This window comes from Vombatus ursinus, unplaced genomic scaffold, assembly GCF_900497805.2.
Source record: "Vombatus ursinus unplaced genomic scaffold, bare-nosed wombat genome assembly UNPS02014811.1, whole genome shotgun sequence".
In the NCBI taxonomy this organism is placed as follows: Eukaryota; Metazoa; Chordata; class Mammalia; order Diprotodontia; family Vombatidae; genus Vombatus; species Vombatus ursinus.
The window spans coordinates 13,763,421-13,781,515 of NW_020954589.1; the positions used below are offsets into that span (position 1 = coordinate 13,763,421).

Here is an 18,095-nt window from a genome sequence, read left to right on the forward strand (position 1 = left end):
CAAGCATTTTTTCACTTGTCTTTGTAATCTACTTATTTAGGATATATAATGCCTGGCACATAGTTGGCACTTAATAAATGTTTGCTGATTGAGGGATTGACTAATGTATATATCCCACAGCATGCTTGAGGGAAAAAAGCCCTTCCTCAGCTCTGGGCTTTCACCCATAGGGAAAACTCTGCTCCTCTCCACCTCTCTGCTGGCCCAGGCTATCCCAGAACCAATCTGGGATAGCCAGATGGTAAGAAGAGACACCCTATCCTATTTGCCCACTCCCCTCAACCCTTTCCGAAGCCCTAGACATTCTCAGAACCCATATGGCTCTAACCCTTTGCCTTTTCCCTCCTCCTCAAATGCTTAACCCTCACACGGCTTGGCTGAGATGGGAATCAAGAACTCCATTTTTTTCCTAATGAAAAGGAGGGCTACAAAGCTTCACCATCTACACTGCCAATGACTCTAAGATCCTCCAGTTCTTTTTTTTTTTTTTTTTTTGCTAGGCAATGGGGTTAAGTGACTTGCTCAGGGTCACACAGCTAGTAAGTGTCAAGTGTCTGAGGCCGAATTTGAACTCAGGTCCTTCTGACTCCAGTGCCAGTGCTCTACCCACTGTGCCACCTAGCTGCCCCTCCTCCAGTTCTTACCATCTATTCTCTGCAATACCCCAGCACTGTTAAGTAACTTAGATCATTTAACTACTTAAGTAACCCAAAGACCTCTGGGTCTTAATGACTGTACCCTAAGGATACCAAGGCTTTTCCATCTGTCCGGTGGCTGAACTTTCTTTTATGTACTGTCTCCCCAGATTAGTGTATGAGCCCCTGACCGCTGATACTATCTCTTTTTTTTCCTATTTGTATCCTTTATCTTTAGCAAAGTACGTAGCACATAATAAGCACTTAAATGCTTTTTCATTCATTCATTCATTCATTCTAGGCAGGACAGTTGCAGAGGGAGTCTACAGCTAATGCCACCTTCTCCATTCCCACCCTCGACATAAATAGTTTTTAGTACTACCCCTTAGTGAATCTGGTTATCTGAGGAGTGTCTGGGTATCTGGTTATCTTCAAGGCTCTGTAGAGGACTATGAGAAGTGTTGGTTGTCAGGATTAAACTTAGCAATTAAACTTTGCCTAAATACCCAATAAGTTCATGATCACCCCAACTCAACTTACTAATGAGTCAAAATAAAACTCAAACGTTTATTAAATGCCTACTTTGTGCAAGGCACCACGCTGGCAAAAGAGTCATTCACACTGTATTAATCTAGACACGCAACCCATTGCTGCTCAGCATTCTCTCCCCACACACTTACGTGAGAGGCTTCTCCAGGCGGCTCCCTGGGGACCCCACGATCTCTCCCAGAGTGCAGAAGGCCTGGCCCAGGAAATCCTATAAGGACACAGAAAGAGTGTTGTCATCCACATGCCAATTCTACCCCCAGACCTCAGCTCCAGCCCCTTCTGGGACGCTAGTTCATTGCCAACATGTCTTTTAGCTCTGTAATTCTATGATTTCATATGCATGGATTGTGATGTGTTGTTATTCAGTCATTTCAGTCATATTTAACTCTTTGCGACTCCATTTGGGGTTTTCTTGGCAGAGATACTAGAGTGGTTTGCCATTTCCTTCTCTAGCTCATTTTACAGCTGAGTAAACTGAGGCCAACAGGGGGAAGTGACTTGCCCAGGTTCACACAGCTAGTAAATATCTGAGGCCAGATTTGAATTCTTCTTCTTGGCTCTAGGCCTGGCACTCTATCCACTGTGCCATCTAGCTACCCCTACTGTTACGTGTAGAAAGGCCTTCTGTGTAAAAGGTGTCGTATATTTAGAACCTTATTGAAGGTCCCTTATAGGCCCTCTAGTCCAAGCCTCTCAAAATGAGATGGGGAAATCGAGTCTAAGAGAGATTAAATGATTAACCACTTTAGCACAGCCATATAGTCAAACCAAGACATTCTGATTCCAAAGCCAGTCCTCTTTCCACTGGTCATCTGGTGCTCACATTACAAGGAAAGAACTGGAGGCTCCCAAGGGGAAGTGCTTTACCAAGGCCATATAATATGGAAATGGCAGAAGAGGCATTAAAACCCAGGCCAGTTAATACATCAGACTAGGTGACCTCCCAGAAGCCCGGTGATCAAGGCCAAAGGATAGGAGAGTGAGGCTTTGGATCCTAGAGGGATCATTTAGAGGCTGATGAGGGGGGAAGGTGGGGAAAGGCCTAGAGGTAGAAATTTAAATCAAGAAGACTCATGTCACCCCATTGTGGATTTGTTATTGTTGAGTCATTTTTCAGTCACATCTGACTCTTCGTGACCCCATTGGGGTTTTCTTGGCAAAGATACTGGAGTGGTTTGCCATTTCATTCTCCAGCTCATTTGACAGATGAGGAAACTGAGGCAAACAGGGTGAAGTGATTTGCCCAGAGTCACATAGCTAGTAAGTGTCTGAGGCCATATTTGAATTCAGGAAGATGAGTCCTCCTGACTGAAGACCCAATGCTCTATCTACTGTACCACCTAGCTGCCTCCCATTATGGATATTTAATATTAAATCAGAAGAGAAAAAACCCATAACATTTTAATACTCTTTTTTTTTGGTGAGACAATCAGGGTTAAGTGACTTGCCCAGGGTCACACAGCTATTAAGTGTCAAGTGTCTGAGGTCGGATTTGAACTCAGGTCCTCCTGACCCCAAGACTAGAGCTCTATCCACTGCACCACCTAGCTGCCCCTTAATAATCTTTTTTTTTAATCAATCAGGATTAAGTGACTTGCCCAAGGTCACATAACTATTAAGTGTCTAAGACCAGATTTGAATTCAGATCCTATCTGGTCTACCCACTGTGCCACCTACCTGCCCCTAACCCACAACATTTTAACAGTGATACTTTGGAGAGGAAAAATGTTTGTACCTGGCAAGGAGTTGATGACTCTTTTTTTTTTTTTTTTTTTTTTTTTGAGGCAATTGGGGTTAAATGACTTGCCCAGGGTCACACAGCTAGTAAGTGTCAAGTGTTTGGGTCTGAGGCTGGATTTGAACTCAGGTCGTCCTGACCTCAGAGTCGGTGCTCTTTTCACTGTGCCGCCTAGCTGCCCTGATGACTCTATATAAAGCACACAAAGCTACCAAGTAAGACATGGTCCCTGCCTCAGTGAGTTTAGTCTAGTCTAGTAGGGTAGATAAGACATAAATCAATAGCTATGATACAATAATAATAGCCAACATTTATATAGCACTTTAAGCAGCAGTGTGCTTGTAAATGTTTAATAGCTGATTGCAAAAACTATATATGCATGATACTTTTCCATTAAATTTGCATTATTAACATTTCCTCCATCACTCTCTTAAGTCTAGACAATCAACAAAATAATAAATCCAGCCCTGTTTTGTAGCATTTGCCTATTTCTGATGCTACATTCAGAATTTAACACTTGGCTCTCATGAACCAGCACAAACTAGATCCAACATATTCCTGGCTTTCAGATTTGCTGAGTGCGGAAAAAATAAAATATTATTTAAAAAAAAAGATTTGCTGAGTACTTTCCATATGTCACCTCCCACAAAGTGGAACAAGATTGGTGCATGAGAGAGCTACATAAGAGTGGAAATGCAAGGACAGTTGGGAGAAATCACTTTGGACAGGGGGCTGTAACCAAAGTTATGCATCAAGGAATCAATAATAACAATCAGTAATCAAGTTTATCAAGCTCCTACTATGTGCCAGGAACTGGGGACATAAAAAGAGACAAAAGACACTCCTTGTCATACCACTGAAGATTTCATGGAGGAAGTGGCATTAGAGCTGAGCCTTGAATGGTGGGCAGAATTTCAACTAGTAGAGACCTTTTGGGACCGGGAGTCTACAGATGAGACAAAGGAAAGAGGAGTCCCAGGTATGGATAATGGTTTGAGCAGAACAGGGGCAGGAAAGCTCTTGAAATGTTCCAGGAAAGATAAGTAGTCTGCCTTGGTTACCGTGTGTCAAAGCTGGACCTAGGAAACTTGGTGGTCCAATGGATAGAGTGGTGGGCGTAGAGTCAGGAAGACTGGAATTCAAATCCAGCCTCAGACACTTCCTAGATATATGACACTGAGTTAAGTCACTTAAACTCTGTTACCCTCAGTTTCCACCACTAACTAATATGGAGATCATAATAACACCTACCTCCCATGGTTGTGCTGATCAAATGGGATAATATTTATTAAAGAACTTAGTACAATTTAAATCTGGCCTCAGACACTTACTGATTGGGTGACCCTGGGAAAGTTACTTCACCCTGTTTGCCTCAGTTTCCTTATCTGTCTGGAGAAGGAAATGGCAAACCACTTCAGTATCTTTGCCAAGAAAATCCGAAATGGGGTCATGGAGAGTCAGATGGGACAACTGAACAACAACAACAAACTTGGTACAGTGCCTGGCACATAGTAGGTATTTAATAAATGTTCTCTTCCCCTTTCCCTTCTCATAGACCGTGGAAGGCCTTGAATGCCAAGATAAAGGGTTTGGACTTGGCACTCAATAAACGCTGCAGAAACCAGCAAAGCAACAACCCGATACTTACGTGTTTGGAGAGATCGGGGCTCTTCGAATCAACATCATACCTGCAGGGGACACAGACAAAGAAAAAACAATGATGGTAGGCCCAGCTTGACCTTGCCATGCTCTGCTCTCAGAAGACCACTGGAGGAAGCAGCCACCTTCTAAAGACCAAAGACTACGCTTGGAGCCTTCCTGCTATGTAGTGGGTATTTTGGCCACCGGGATACAGTCTTTCCCTTCAATCCCTCCATGTCCCAATGCTTGCTTCTGGCCCCAGATTGATGGAGAACAAACCGAATCTCCTCCCCTTTTTCTAAGAGTCTGCACTCCCTCCCTCACACCTTTGAGAGCATCCCCTCCCTCTGTCACATCTCCAGAAACCCATCTCTTTCTCTCTTTGTCTGTAACCAAACCCTGGATCCTGGCCCTGGAAAGTACCCATCTAGAAACAAACTCATTAGCTTCTCACCAGGCACAGGCATTCTTCCGCTCTGAAATGTCACTGTTAAAATGTTACAGGTTTTTTTTTCTTCTTTCTGATTTAATGTTAAACATCGACAATGGGCTGATAGGAGTCTTCTTGCCTTAAATTTCTACATGTAGGCAATTTCCCAGCTGCCCCTTCATCAGTCTCTAAATGATTTCCTCTAGGGTCCAAAGCCCCCCTCTGCCCTTTTAACCTTTGGTCTCTCTCTATTCCCCACCAAAACATCAGATCATACAGTTAGAAGCCGTCTACTCTCATTTTACAAATTAGGAAATTGAGACCTAGAAAGTTTAGGTGATTTGCCCCACATCACACAGTAAGTAATATCAGGGATAGAATTCAAAACCAGGTCTTTTGGCCCTAGAGCTGTGTCCTTTCCACCATACCTGGCTACTCCCACTACCCTAGTGGGTTGCTTTCAGAGGTTCTGAGAAGTACCCCCTCCTCAGAAGCATACCTTCCTACCTCATCAGGACACCAACTTGACAGTCCCCAGTTAGCCTCTGGTCAAAGGGATATGAATGTCTTATGAGGCTGGAAATGCATTAAGCTTTCTCAGGTATTGATATCCCCCTATCAGTGCCTGCTTTAATGCTGGAGAGCAGAAATAGAATAAAAACCCAGGGCACAGAAAAGTCACAGGAAAGGAAAAGAGAACCTAGGAGGCAGGAGTATGTATGTGTGTATGTATGTATATGTATTGTATGTGTATGCAAATGTTTGTGTATGTGTGTACATATGCATGCCTATTCTCTTGCATCTTTATGTTTGCTATATAACTTATATATTCCCTAATACATTTTCTATATATTCTTTTATATTCACTATACATTCCCTGTATATAGATATATCCCCCATATATTCCAAATATATTTCACATATATCCCCTACACATGTTCCCAATATATTCCCTACATGTATATTCCTTATATATATATGTGTGTGTGTGTGTGTATGCACAAAAATATATATAATATATATATATTATATGGATATATGTAATACAGGAAGTCCCAAAGGTTTTGATGCAGATTTAAGCTATGATAGCTTAAAATACTTTAAAACTGCCCTAAGATTTTTGGAGCACCTTGGATATGCCACATATATATATATATATATAAATACACACACACACACACACACACACACACATATTCACTGTTGTTGTTTAGTTGTTTCAGTAGTGTCCAACTCTTTGAGACCCCATTTGGTGTTTTCTTGGTAAAGATGCTAGAGTGGTTTCACTATATATTCATATAATAATAACTAACATTTATATAGTACCTATTATGTGCCAGGTACTATGCTAAGCACTTTACAATTATTATGTCATCTGATCTTCACAACAACCCTAGGAAGCAGGTGCTGTTATTATCCCCATTTTACTGATGAGGAAACTGAGGCAAACAAGTGGTTAAGTGACTTGCCCAAGGTCACACAGCTAGTAAGCGTCTGAGGTCACATTTGAATTCAGGTCTCTCTGACTCCAGCCCAGTGCTCAATGCACTGGGCAACTTGGATACCTCTAATGCCTCTATATACATGCTCATATATTCCCAATGGAGGATAGCCTCAGATGCCTCTTTTTTTAAAAAAATTTTACCAGAACCGTGACCTCTTCAGTGAGGTGGCCATCCAGTAAGGCATTCTTCTATCAAAACAGACTGGCACCTACTCTGAAACTTAAGAGTCTTACAGAGTTGCCCTGGGAGAAACAGAGAGGTCAAGTGATTTACCCAGAGTCACACAGCCAGGTCCCTCACCTTCCAGAGAGGTGGTCCTCCCTGTCCCCCCATTCTCTCTACCACCCCCTTCCAGGCCAAGGAACCAGGCATCTAGCTTGAGACAATGACTCTGAGAGGAGACAGTTGGTGGAGTCTTTAAAAGATTAAATTCTCATAAACTTCACGCATAATATGATCAGCTTATAACATTTCCCACTGTCACCAAAGCCTGTTAGCTTCGGTTGCTCTAACCCCCTTCTCTAGCGGCCTTGCTTATTCCTTGTATCTGATTTCACTCATATAAAAATGTTGGAGAGAGGAGTAGAGAGAGCTTAGGAGTCATCCCCTCCTGTCCCTCTCAGTTCTACTAAGGTAGTAAGGTTCTATCAGGACAAGCGTTCTTAACCTGGGGACCAGAAACTTTTTTAAAAAATACATTTTGATAACTATTTCAATATAATTGGTTTCCTTTACTATCCACTTTTTTGTTTTGAACATTTAAAAACCTTGTTCTGAAAAGGGATCCATAGGCTTTGCCAGACCAAGAGAGTCTATGATAACAAATGTGTATGTATGTGTGTGTGTGTGTGTGTGTGTGTAGGTATGTAGATAGGCATATATGTATGATGTACATATACATATATATACACATACATATATGTATACACACACATATATCTCCCCCTGTATTAGGAGGACCAAAAGTTCCTCTTTAGCTATTCCATTATCTTGTTTAGTACCAGCCCAGGACTCAGTCCTCATGGCCTGCCCTAGTCCCTCTGCCTCTCTCTCTCTCACTGGGTCTCCCTATCTCACCCAGCCTGGAAGTATAATCACCACTCATGAGCTAATCCCATTACTGACTGGCACAGAAACTTTGACCTGCTCTGTTTCTGGTTCAATATGAGCTCGTTAGGCAGGTTGGTGACCCCCTTACTTCTGGGTGGCAGGTCACCATCCTGGTGCCTGTTTTAGTGTGAAAAACCCACTGGCTAGGCCCTTCTGCAGTACAGAACTCTAAAGCTTAGATCAACCAGACTCGATCTTGCCCGCAGAAAGGGCTACAGGCCTGTGCAATCCCACTTGGACTATTAGCCTTTTTTCCCAAGATACCTCGGATGTCCTCAAGTAAAAGGTCCTCCTTCTCCATGTACTTCCCTTCCAGTACTACCCTGAGAGAAATTATTATTTTGCTACTGTATTAATAACCAGTTATTAAACTAGGGTCCAGGTTTATTTCTCTTTTACTACTTCATTTAAAGGCTCAGGAGGGTATTCCCTTTCAAAAATAGATTTAAGTCATCCAGTGTCTCCTTGGTCTTTGGTTACCAAGAGAAACCACTGACCATCAATTTATTGATCATTATCTAGCCTGATTATTAATTACCCAGAAACTCTGTCTCTTGGGTTACCCACAAAAGACAAGAAGTGGGGAGAGATCTCCAGCTTGCCCACAAATCAGACCACTAGCTACCCTATCCCTTGCTTTGTTCCTTCCCACCCACACAATCCAACACACCAATGCACACCCACACACAGACCCCAGAAGGCTGATCCTGAAACTGGAGCGGCAGTCAGAGTAGACCTAACTGTTTCTCACACTTACAGATCGAATCTGATGTTCTGTTTCTCCTCAAAGAAATAATCCAGTATAAATTTGCGCACAAAGTCCGGATTCAGTGTGTTGTCAATCACTTCTGTTCTTCCAAACTGTAAGAAAAGTCAGAGTGTCAACTTCTGGAAAATATCTGTTTTTTTAAACTGTGCCTGGGATTTCATCAGTGTAGGGAGCTTCCAGGGAGGAATTTTATCTACAGAGGCAGATGGGCAACTTCTTTGCACAACACCTTGTTATCTTAGTGTTGCCTGGGGTCCTGAGAGGTTAAATGATTTGCCCAAGGTCAAAGGACAGATTTGAATCCACGTTTTCCTGGCTCTAAAGATGGCTGTGTATCAACTGCACTATTATGTCTCTCTTTTAATGATTAAAAAAGGAGGAGGAGCTGAAGGAGGATATCGGATGATTGATGATGACGATAATAAAATGGACCATAAGAGATTTGGAAAGTATCCTGAAAAAAAAAAAACCATAAAATATTAACAAAACACAGTTCCCATCCCCCTTAAAGCAGCTACAGCAAGATTAACAAATTCTCACTGGAAAGGAGGAAGAGAGCTAGCAGACATTTTTAGAACACATGACAAACAAAGAAAAACTCTACAGAAATACTTTGGGAAGAAGCAGACATCACTTCACTGACCACTGGTAAAGGCTGACAGCAGATGCATGTAGTTGGATTTGTCAAACAGAAATGAAAGCTGTTTGCCTCCAGATGGAGCCTCTGAAATGGCCAGGATCCAAGAGCAGAATCAAAGGGCTCTCCACGGGTGACATCGGCATGAACTCAACCAACAATATGTGGACAAAGAAGCATCAAACAAATGGACAAGTCATGCAAATTTGTTTGGGAAAATGGAAGGGTTTCTCATAGCAATTCAGGACCAAGTCATTGGCACCAGAAATTGCAAAAGGGTTCATCCTAGAGAGAGCTGCACCAAGAGAATGGAAGAAACTGGGTAACACATCTCTATAGGCTGCAAAGATTTAGCTCCTACGGAATACCTAACATAGCATGACCTAGTGAGTGGAATTATACATCAGAAGCTCACTCTCTTTTCATGGACTTGAAGATGTTGCTGTCATTGTTGTTCAGTCATTTTTCAGTCATGTCTAATTCTCTGTGACCCCATTTGGGGTTTTCTTAGCAAAGATACCTGGAGCAGTTTGCCATTTCCTTCTCCAGCTCATTTTATTGATCATGAAACTGAGGCAAATATAGTTAAGTGACTTGCCCAGGGTCACACAGATAAGTATCTGAGGTGAGATTTGAACTCAGGTCTTCCTAACTCCAGGTCTGGCACTCTATCCATCACACCACCTAGCTGCCCTAGACTGGCAGTTGACAAATCTCCATATTAAAAATACTATAGACCTTAAAATTTCCTAGGAAATTCAACCATTGAATTTTACTGGAACTGAGATACTATCATAGACTGAACACCAGCCCACAATTGCCCAGATGGCACTTACACATAAAAACTTAAGAACTGTGTTTTCAATAGATGTAGCCATACCAAATACTCATAATGTCCAAGTTACATAGGACAAAAAGCTTTCAAAACATAGAGAAAAAGAAATCAATATCTTGTGGGAATGGGATGAAGGGCATATCATTACCATCATCCTCTCTGCTACCGGAATTGTCCTGAGGATGCTTTTAGGGAAGAGGAAGATCTTACATTCTAATAATTTTATTCACTTACAGACAGCAGTCATCATATGCCTTTGCACAATAGTTCAAAGAAACCAAACTATAAAAGAATAATAGCAGGATGGTGACAGTTGAAATCCGGCTTCAGACACTTACTATCTGTGTGACCCTGGGCAAGTCACTTCACTCTGCTTCAGTTTCCTCAGCTGTAAAATGACCTGGAGAAGAAAATGCAAACCACTCCAGTATCTTTGCCAAGAAAACCTCAAATGGGGTCATGAAGAGTTGGATGCAACTGAACAGCAACAAAAATAGTGGGAATGTTCCTGAATATATGTGCAATAATATTGACAGTAGCTCTTTTTATTGTGGCAAAGAATTAGAAATCGAAGGGATGCCCATTAAATAAGGAATGGCTAAACAAGTTATAGTATACGAATGTGATAGAATACTAATGTGCTGTAAGAAACTATGAAGGGAATGGTTTCAGAAAAACCTAGGAAGACTCTTACGAACTGATGCAAAGTGAAGGAAACAGAATCAGGAGAACAATTTATATATTAAGAGCAATATTATGAAGATAATCAACTTTGAAAGACTTAGTAGCTCTGATCAACAAAACAACCGACCACAATTCCAAAGGACTCAGTGAAACATGCTATCCATCTCCAGATCGAGAGCAGGTGGACCCAAGTGTAGATTGAGACATAGTTTCTCATTTCTTTTTCTTCATTTAAAAAAAAAATTGGAACATAACTAATGCAGAAATTTGTCTCACATGGTTTTTTTTTTTTTTGGCCTTCTCAATGGGTGCTATTAGAGGAGGAGGGGAAGAATTTGGAACTGAAATAAAATAAAATTGAATTTTTTTTAAAAAAGGAAGTGGTCCTGAGCATAGGTCTACTGAAACCCAGACTTCTTTCTTCTGTGTCCTGCTGCCTTAGGTAGGTAATGTGGTATAGTTGAAATAACATAGACTCATGGATGGATGGATGGAATTAACATTTATTAAGCGCCTACTCTGTGCCAGGCACTGTGCTAAGTGCTTTGCAAATATTATCTCATTTGATCCTCATAGCAATCCTGTATGGGAGGTGCTATTACTAGCCCCATTTTACTGACGGGGAAACTGAGGCAAACAGAGAGTGACTTGCCCAATGTCACATAGCCAGTGAATATCTGAAACCAGATTTAAACTCGTCTTTGTGATTCCAGTGACTCTATCCACTGTGCCAACTAGTTAAGTGAGCAGGCCCAAGAGCAAATTTTACATACAACGACCACAGTGATGTAAGGGGAACCAACATTAAAAGATGTCAGAACTGGTGTTAATGCAATCATCAATATATACTAAAGAGGGCTGAGGGTAAAAAATATCCCCCACCTCTTGGCAGAAAGGTGGAACCTATAGCTGTATAACGGCCATTACATTGATTTGTTTTGCTTATCTGTGCTTATTTGTTGTAAGGGAGGCTTCATAGAGTTGTTGGAAAGCGATAGTGTTATATAAAAAGTGTTGTTGTTTTTCAGTTGTGTCCAACTCTTCGTGACCCCATTTGGGGTTTTCTTGGCAGAGACAGTGGAGGAATTTGCCTTTTCCCTCTCCAGTTCATTTTACAGATGAGGAAACTAAGGCAAACAGGATGAAGTGACTCGCCCAATATCACACAGTTAGTAAATGCCTGAGGTCAAATTTGAACTCAGATCTTCTTGACCCCAAGCCCAGTGCTCTATCCCCTGCGCCACCTAGCTGTCTATAATATAAAAATACCATCAATTAAACATTTATATTAAAGACAAAAGAAAGAATAGAGGACCCACCTTGTATGAATCACATCATATCTCTAGGCCTATTTCCTGATTTCCTGCCCTCCCACTCTACTGAAACCACTCTCTCAAGAGCTACAATTGACTGAAATCACCTATTTATGATAATAGTTTTTATCAATGGTTAACCTCCCTGATCTCTGCTGACCATCCCCTTCTTTCCTCCCTTGGCTTAAGAAATACTGTACTCTCCCAAGGTCTACATCTTAAATTCCTGCTTTTCTATTTCCTTCATTAGCATCTTCTCTCCCTTCTACCACTGTAGAGTGAGTGTACCCCAAGTTCTGTCCTTCGCTGTCTTCTCATCTCTCTTCACACTTTCTCCCTGTTCAATGTCACTCAACTTCATGGCTTCAGTTGTCACCTTGATGCAAACATACTTCCAATTCATTATCTCTAATCTGGATCTTTCCCTGAACTATGCAGAACCACATTTCCAACTGTCAACAGAATATCACTGGGGTGCCTCATTAGCACCTCAAAACAAAGCGTGTTTCCTTTCCCCAAAAAAACTTGCTCCTTCCAATTCTGATTTTTTTTTTTTGCTTTTTTTTGTGTGAGGTGATTGGGGTTAAGTGACTTGCCCAGGGTCACACAGTTAGTAAGTATTAAGTGTCTAAGTTTGGATTTGAACTCAGGTCCTCCTGACTCTAAGGCCAGAGCTCTATTCAGTGCACCATCTAGCTGCCCCTCCAATTCTGATTTTGATGCCTGTTAGTGGAACCACCATTCACTCAATCTCCCATATTTGCAACTTTGCTATTATCTTTTGACTCCACCCTCTCTCTCACCCTTCACATCCAATTAGTTACTAAATTCTATTGATATCAACCCTGAGCTATTTCTCCAAACAGTCCTCTTATCTCTAGTTCTCTGGCTAGCACAGGACCACATCACAATCTGCCAGTACCATTGCAGTAGTCTCTAACATGACTTCCTGCCTAACAAAATTGAACTAGAAAAATTAATGCAAGGAAGTAAACTTGACCACATTAGTATTGCTGAGCCTTGGTGGAATAAGTCCCATGACAGAAATATGACTCTGGATGGGAATATCTTATTTTTTTTTAAAAAAAGAGAATGGGGGCAGCTAGGTGGCACAGTGGATAGAGCTCTGGCCCTGGAGTCAGGAGGACCTGAGTTCAAATCCAGCCTCAGACACATAGCACTCACTACCTGTGTGACCCTGGGCAAGTGACTTAACCCCAATTGCCTCACCAAAAACAAAAAATAAATAAATAAAATAAAAATTAAGAAAGGAGAGTGGTGGGAGCAGATTAAGAAAATACATTTAAAAAAAAAGAAAAAAAGAAAAAGAAAATAAATCCATATCTGAAATCTGAGAACCAGGGTAAGGAAAGCATGGTGGGAAGACTGTGAGTAAAGATTAACAGAAAAAAAAAAAGATTAACAGAGAGACAAAGAAAAGTTATTTCAGCAATAGGACTAAACTACAGACCACCTAGACAGAAAAGGAAAATAGATAAGTTGAGGAATCGGAATGTAGTAGTGATAGGGTACTTCATTTAGTCAGAACCCATCTATTAAGAGTCCTGTGCCAAAAGCAGAACATCCAAAAACCTTTTCTTATCAAAGAAAATGTATTTTCTCTCCTCCTGCCAATTGAAAAGGAAAGGAAAAACAAAGCCTTTATAAAAATTATGAGCAGTCAAACAAAACAAATTTCCATATTCAGCCAACAACTTTTTCACTTGCTTTAATGATAATTTCACTCAACAATGGGGGATTCTCTTCTGAATATGATTTTCTCATCAACAGAGGAGCACTGGCTTCTGAGTAAGAAATAACAGGAACCTTTTAGGGAAGTAATCACTCCCTTGTAGAGTTGGTGATAGAAGGAGCGGGAAGCCTAGTATAGTCTGATGAAAACCCTGGATTTGTGGAGGTTTGATTATTAGATGAAGGATCCCAAGGCCCTACTTTAGATCCCACAGGCTAAAATTCTCCAGGGGAAGCCAGCCCTGAAGGATGGAAAACTCTCAAGAATGAAATTATGAAATGCCAAACATGCAAAGGGAAGCAATTGCAACAAAGAGGAAAAACTTGCCTGAGAAGGATGATATATGGTTGTGAGAACTCATCAGCCAACTTAGATTTTTCAAACATATGAACATGAGATGGAAGTGTAGCTAACAGGATGAATACAAAGGCATAAAATGGTGGCTTAGGAAGGTATGCTGAACAGTACAATGATCCAAGACAATTGTGTAGGACTTATGATGAAAGGTGCTGTCCATCTCCAGAGAAAGAAGTGGTAGAGGAGCAGCGAGGTGGCACAGTGGATAGAGCACCGGCCCTGAAGTCAGGAGGACCTGAGTTCAAATTCGGCTTCAGACCAAACGCTTGATACTTAATAGCTGTGTGACCCTGGGCAAGTCACTTAACCCCAACTGCCTTTAAAAAAAAAGAAGAAGAAGAAGTGGTAGAGCCTGAATGCAGATCAAAGATACTTTTTCTTTACTTTCTTTATTTTTCTTGGTTTTTCCCCCCTGTGTTTTCTTTCACAGCATGACTTACATGGAAATGTGTTTTGCATGACTACACATGTATAACTTATGTCAAATTGCTTGCCTTCTCAATGGTGGCACAGGAGAAGGAGGGAGAGAATTTTAAATGAAAATTTTGAAAAAAGAATGTTAAAATTATTTTTACACGCAATTGAGAAAAATAAAAGATTAAATTTTGAGGAAAAAAGAAAAAAGGCAAGCTGAAGTTGATACGAAAAGGGAGGAATAACACAAAGAATATTTTTTGGTTTTTGTGGGAGGTGGGGGAGGCAAGGGGATGCTTAGCACAGTGGCTGGCATATCATGGACACTTAATAAATGTTGATTGATTGATTGATTGATTGAATGTATCTAAAATACCTTCAGAAAATTGGATGATCAAAGAAAGGATAGGACCACTACTTGGGGTAGATGGGACAATGCCAATTGACAACAGAGAGAAGACAGAGCTTCTCATTCTTCTTCTTTATCTACCCTTTAGACTGGAAAGGACAGTACAAAAATGGCTTCTAGAGAGTTGATACCCAAGATAAGTCAGGCGATAGTAAGAGAGCACTTAGCTGCCTTTGCTGAAATCAAGTCACCCAGTCCAGCTGAGCTACATTCTCAGCAACTGGAGGGGAAAAATAGGGAGATATGATATTGGAACCACTGTCAATGGTATTTTAAGAATCATGGAGGATATGAGAGGTATGAAAAGATTGGAGGACAACTATTGTCCTGGTTTCAAAAAGTGAGAAGAGAATGGAATTTCCAAACTATAGGCCAGTGAGCTTGACTTCAATTTCTGGGAAATTTTTATAATGTGTTATTAAGGCAATAAAATACAAACTGTCTAGGAAAGGCAATGATCACAAAAAACCCTCATGATTTCATCAAAAGTAGATCATGCCAAACTGATCTTATTTCTTTTGAGGGGAATAGAGTTACTGAACTGGTAAGGTTAAGAGTATGCTGGAAATAGAATTTACCTAAATTTTAACAAAACTTTTCATTAAGTATCTCATGCTATTTTTCTGGACAAAATGAAAAGACATGGGGAGTGGTATGATAGTAAATGTTTAATAACTGGCTTTCCAAAAAAAATGTGTGACACACTTTTAAGTTTAATTTACATTATTAAAAAAAATTGATTACTTTCTTAAGTGTAGAGTGCATTCAATCAAGCCCCAATTTGTAGCATCTATTAATGTCCAGGGTGCAAATGCTCACCCTGAAAACTTAATAATTGGCTCTTGCAAGCTAGTATGAGCAAGTTCCACCATACCCCTGGATATGGGCCAAATAATAGTAAAATTAGATTCAGAGTTGAGTGAATTTGGGGACTCAAAGAGTAATCTTAAGAGAACCTTAATGGTTTTATGTCAACTTGTATCCCCAGGGATCTGTCCTTGGTCCTGTGAGGCTTCACATTCTTATTAATGACTTGGATAAAAGCACAGATGCTATCATTATCATATTTGCAGATGTTGGAAAGCTAAGAAGATGAGGTAACATACTAGATGACAGAACAGGATCCAAAAGTCCTTGATAGGAGAGAAAATTGGGTAGTATCTTGTAAGATGAAATTTGATAGAAGTAAATGTAAAGTCTCACAAGTGAGTTCAAGAAATCAACTTCACAAGCAGCAAAACAGAGAAGACGTGGTTGGGTAGACAGGAATCTGTCTGAAAAGGAAAATCTGAGGGTCTTAGCGGACCACAAGCTCATCAGATCAGCAATATTGCATGGCATCCCAAGAAGCAAATGAGTTCTGCATCGAAAAAGTCATAACTTTCGGGAACAAAGAGACGATGGTCCTGCTGTACACTGCTCTGGTTAGACCCCATCTTGAGTATCACATTCAGTTCTGGACACTACATTTTGGGAAGGGCTTTGATAAGCCAGAGTATCCAGAGCAGTGAAAGAACTTGAGTCAATATTATCTGAGGATTGGTTGAAGGAACTGGGGATGTTTAACTTGACTTGAGAAGACTCAGGGAATGTGATAACTATCTTCAAGTACTTGTAAGTAGCCCTATGGCAGAGGGACCAGACTTGTGCTGTTTGGCCACAGGGAGTAGAATTAAGAACAATATGGGCAAGTTTAAAGAAGGAAATGCAGATCATCAGGGGAAAAAAATAGATTAATCATGAGAGCTATCCATCCACAGGTGGATGGGGAGGCTGCCTGGGGAGGTCATAGGCTGCCCCTTATTGGAGGTCTCTAAGTAAAGACTGGACGACCAGTTACTTAACAGGTGTGTTATAGTGGGGATTCTTTGAGGTTGAACTACAGATCCTTCCAACTCCAACATTCTATGGTTTGGTGACTCTTTGTTCCCTCCAACTCATTCTTGATCTTCTGCTACATTAATCTTCCTTAAGCATAAATCTAGTCACAAAAATATTCAGAAGTTCCCCATTGTCTACCTAATGAAGTTCAAACTCAAAAAAAAAAAATAAAATTCAAACTCCTTTGCTTACTTTCAAAGTCCTAGGCTTACAGCCTCGTCTCATATTATTTTTCTTTTCTCTCCCAGACCTCTAGTCAAACTGGACTCTATGTCACCCTTTCTTTTTCTACCTGAGAGCTACCGCTGTTTCCTATATGCCTGAGTCAAATCCAGGCTCAGACACTTACTAGCTGTGTGACCCTGGGCAAGCCACTTCACCCTGTTTGCCTCAGTTTTCTCATCCGCAAAGAGAGCTAGAGAAGGAAATGACAAACCACTGCACTATCTTTGCCAAGAAAACCCCAAATGGGGTCACAGAGAGTCGGACACAACTGAAACAAGTGAACGGCAACAACACTTGGAATGTATCTTTCCACCTACCCAATCCCCCCGGTTCGCTCTGAATTCCTACCTATCCTTTAAAGCCCAGTTCAAATGTTGCCTCTTTCATGAAGCCTTCCCAGATCCCTAGTGCTTAACCACGGTGGCCTTTCCCCCGCTTAGGCATCACTCTCTCCAATCTCTTGTAAACTGATCACAAGATCATTGGATCCCAGATCGAGAGATGGAAGGGACCTCAAAGGCCTTCTAAGCCAACCCCCTCATTTTACAGATGAGGAAATTAAGACTCAGGGATGTAAATGGTCATACAAGTAGTAGACATACAGTAGTAGCAGGATTTGAACCCAGGCCTCCTGACTCCAGAGCCTTGCTATATTATAGTTCATAGGATCATGGATTTAGAGCTAAGGGGTACTCTCAGAGGCTATCTAGCCCAACCACTTAATTTTACAGATGAGGAAACTGAGGCCCAAAGTGCTATGCTTGAAGCCATGCAGGTAATAAGTAACAGAGTTGGATTAGAACTCAGATATCCTGACTTTAAATCCAGCACTCTTTCCACCACACATTAGGCTATTAGCTGTGTTGAAGAAAGACAGAATTTAGGTACAGAATTGAACAGGTATAAAAGGAAACATCAGTGGTGTGATGGTGTCAAGAGGTCTTGAGTTCAAATCCCAGCTTTGCTGTTTGCCACCTATGTGACCTTGGAAAAGTCATTTCCCTTCCATGGCCCTCAGTTTCCTCTACTGTTACAGGAGAAGGTTGGACTAGCTGATGTCCACAGTCCCTTCTAGGGGACAACTAGATGGCACAATGGATAGAATGCCTGGAGTCGAGAAGATCTGAGTTCAAATCCAGCCTCAGACCCTTAATAGCTGGGCAAGTCACTTAACTTCTACCTCAGTTTTCTCATTCATAAAATGAGGGTG

General features: G+C 41.1%; 1 protein-coding gene across 1 annotated transcript in view; it reads right to left on the reverse strand.

Moving 5' to 3' along the window:
• The window catches only part of CPNE5 (copine 5), a 170,956-nt gene that overhangs the window by 113,753 nt on the left and 39,108 nt on the right, over positions 1-18,095 (reverse strand). Inside the window, exons 3-5 of the mRNA XM_027876615.1 lie at positions 8,366-8,469; positions 4,571-4,610; positions 1,316-1,392 (exon numbers count right to left, since the gene is read on the reverse strand). Coding sequence (XP_027732416.1) covers positions 1,316-1,392; positions 4,571-4,610; positions 8,366-8,469 — 221 coding nt within the window. The remainder of the gene's footprint in view (positions 1-1,315; positions 1,393-4,570; positions 4,611-8,365; positions 8,470-18,095) is intronic.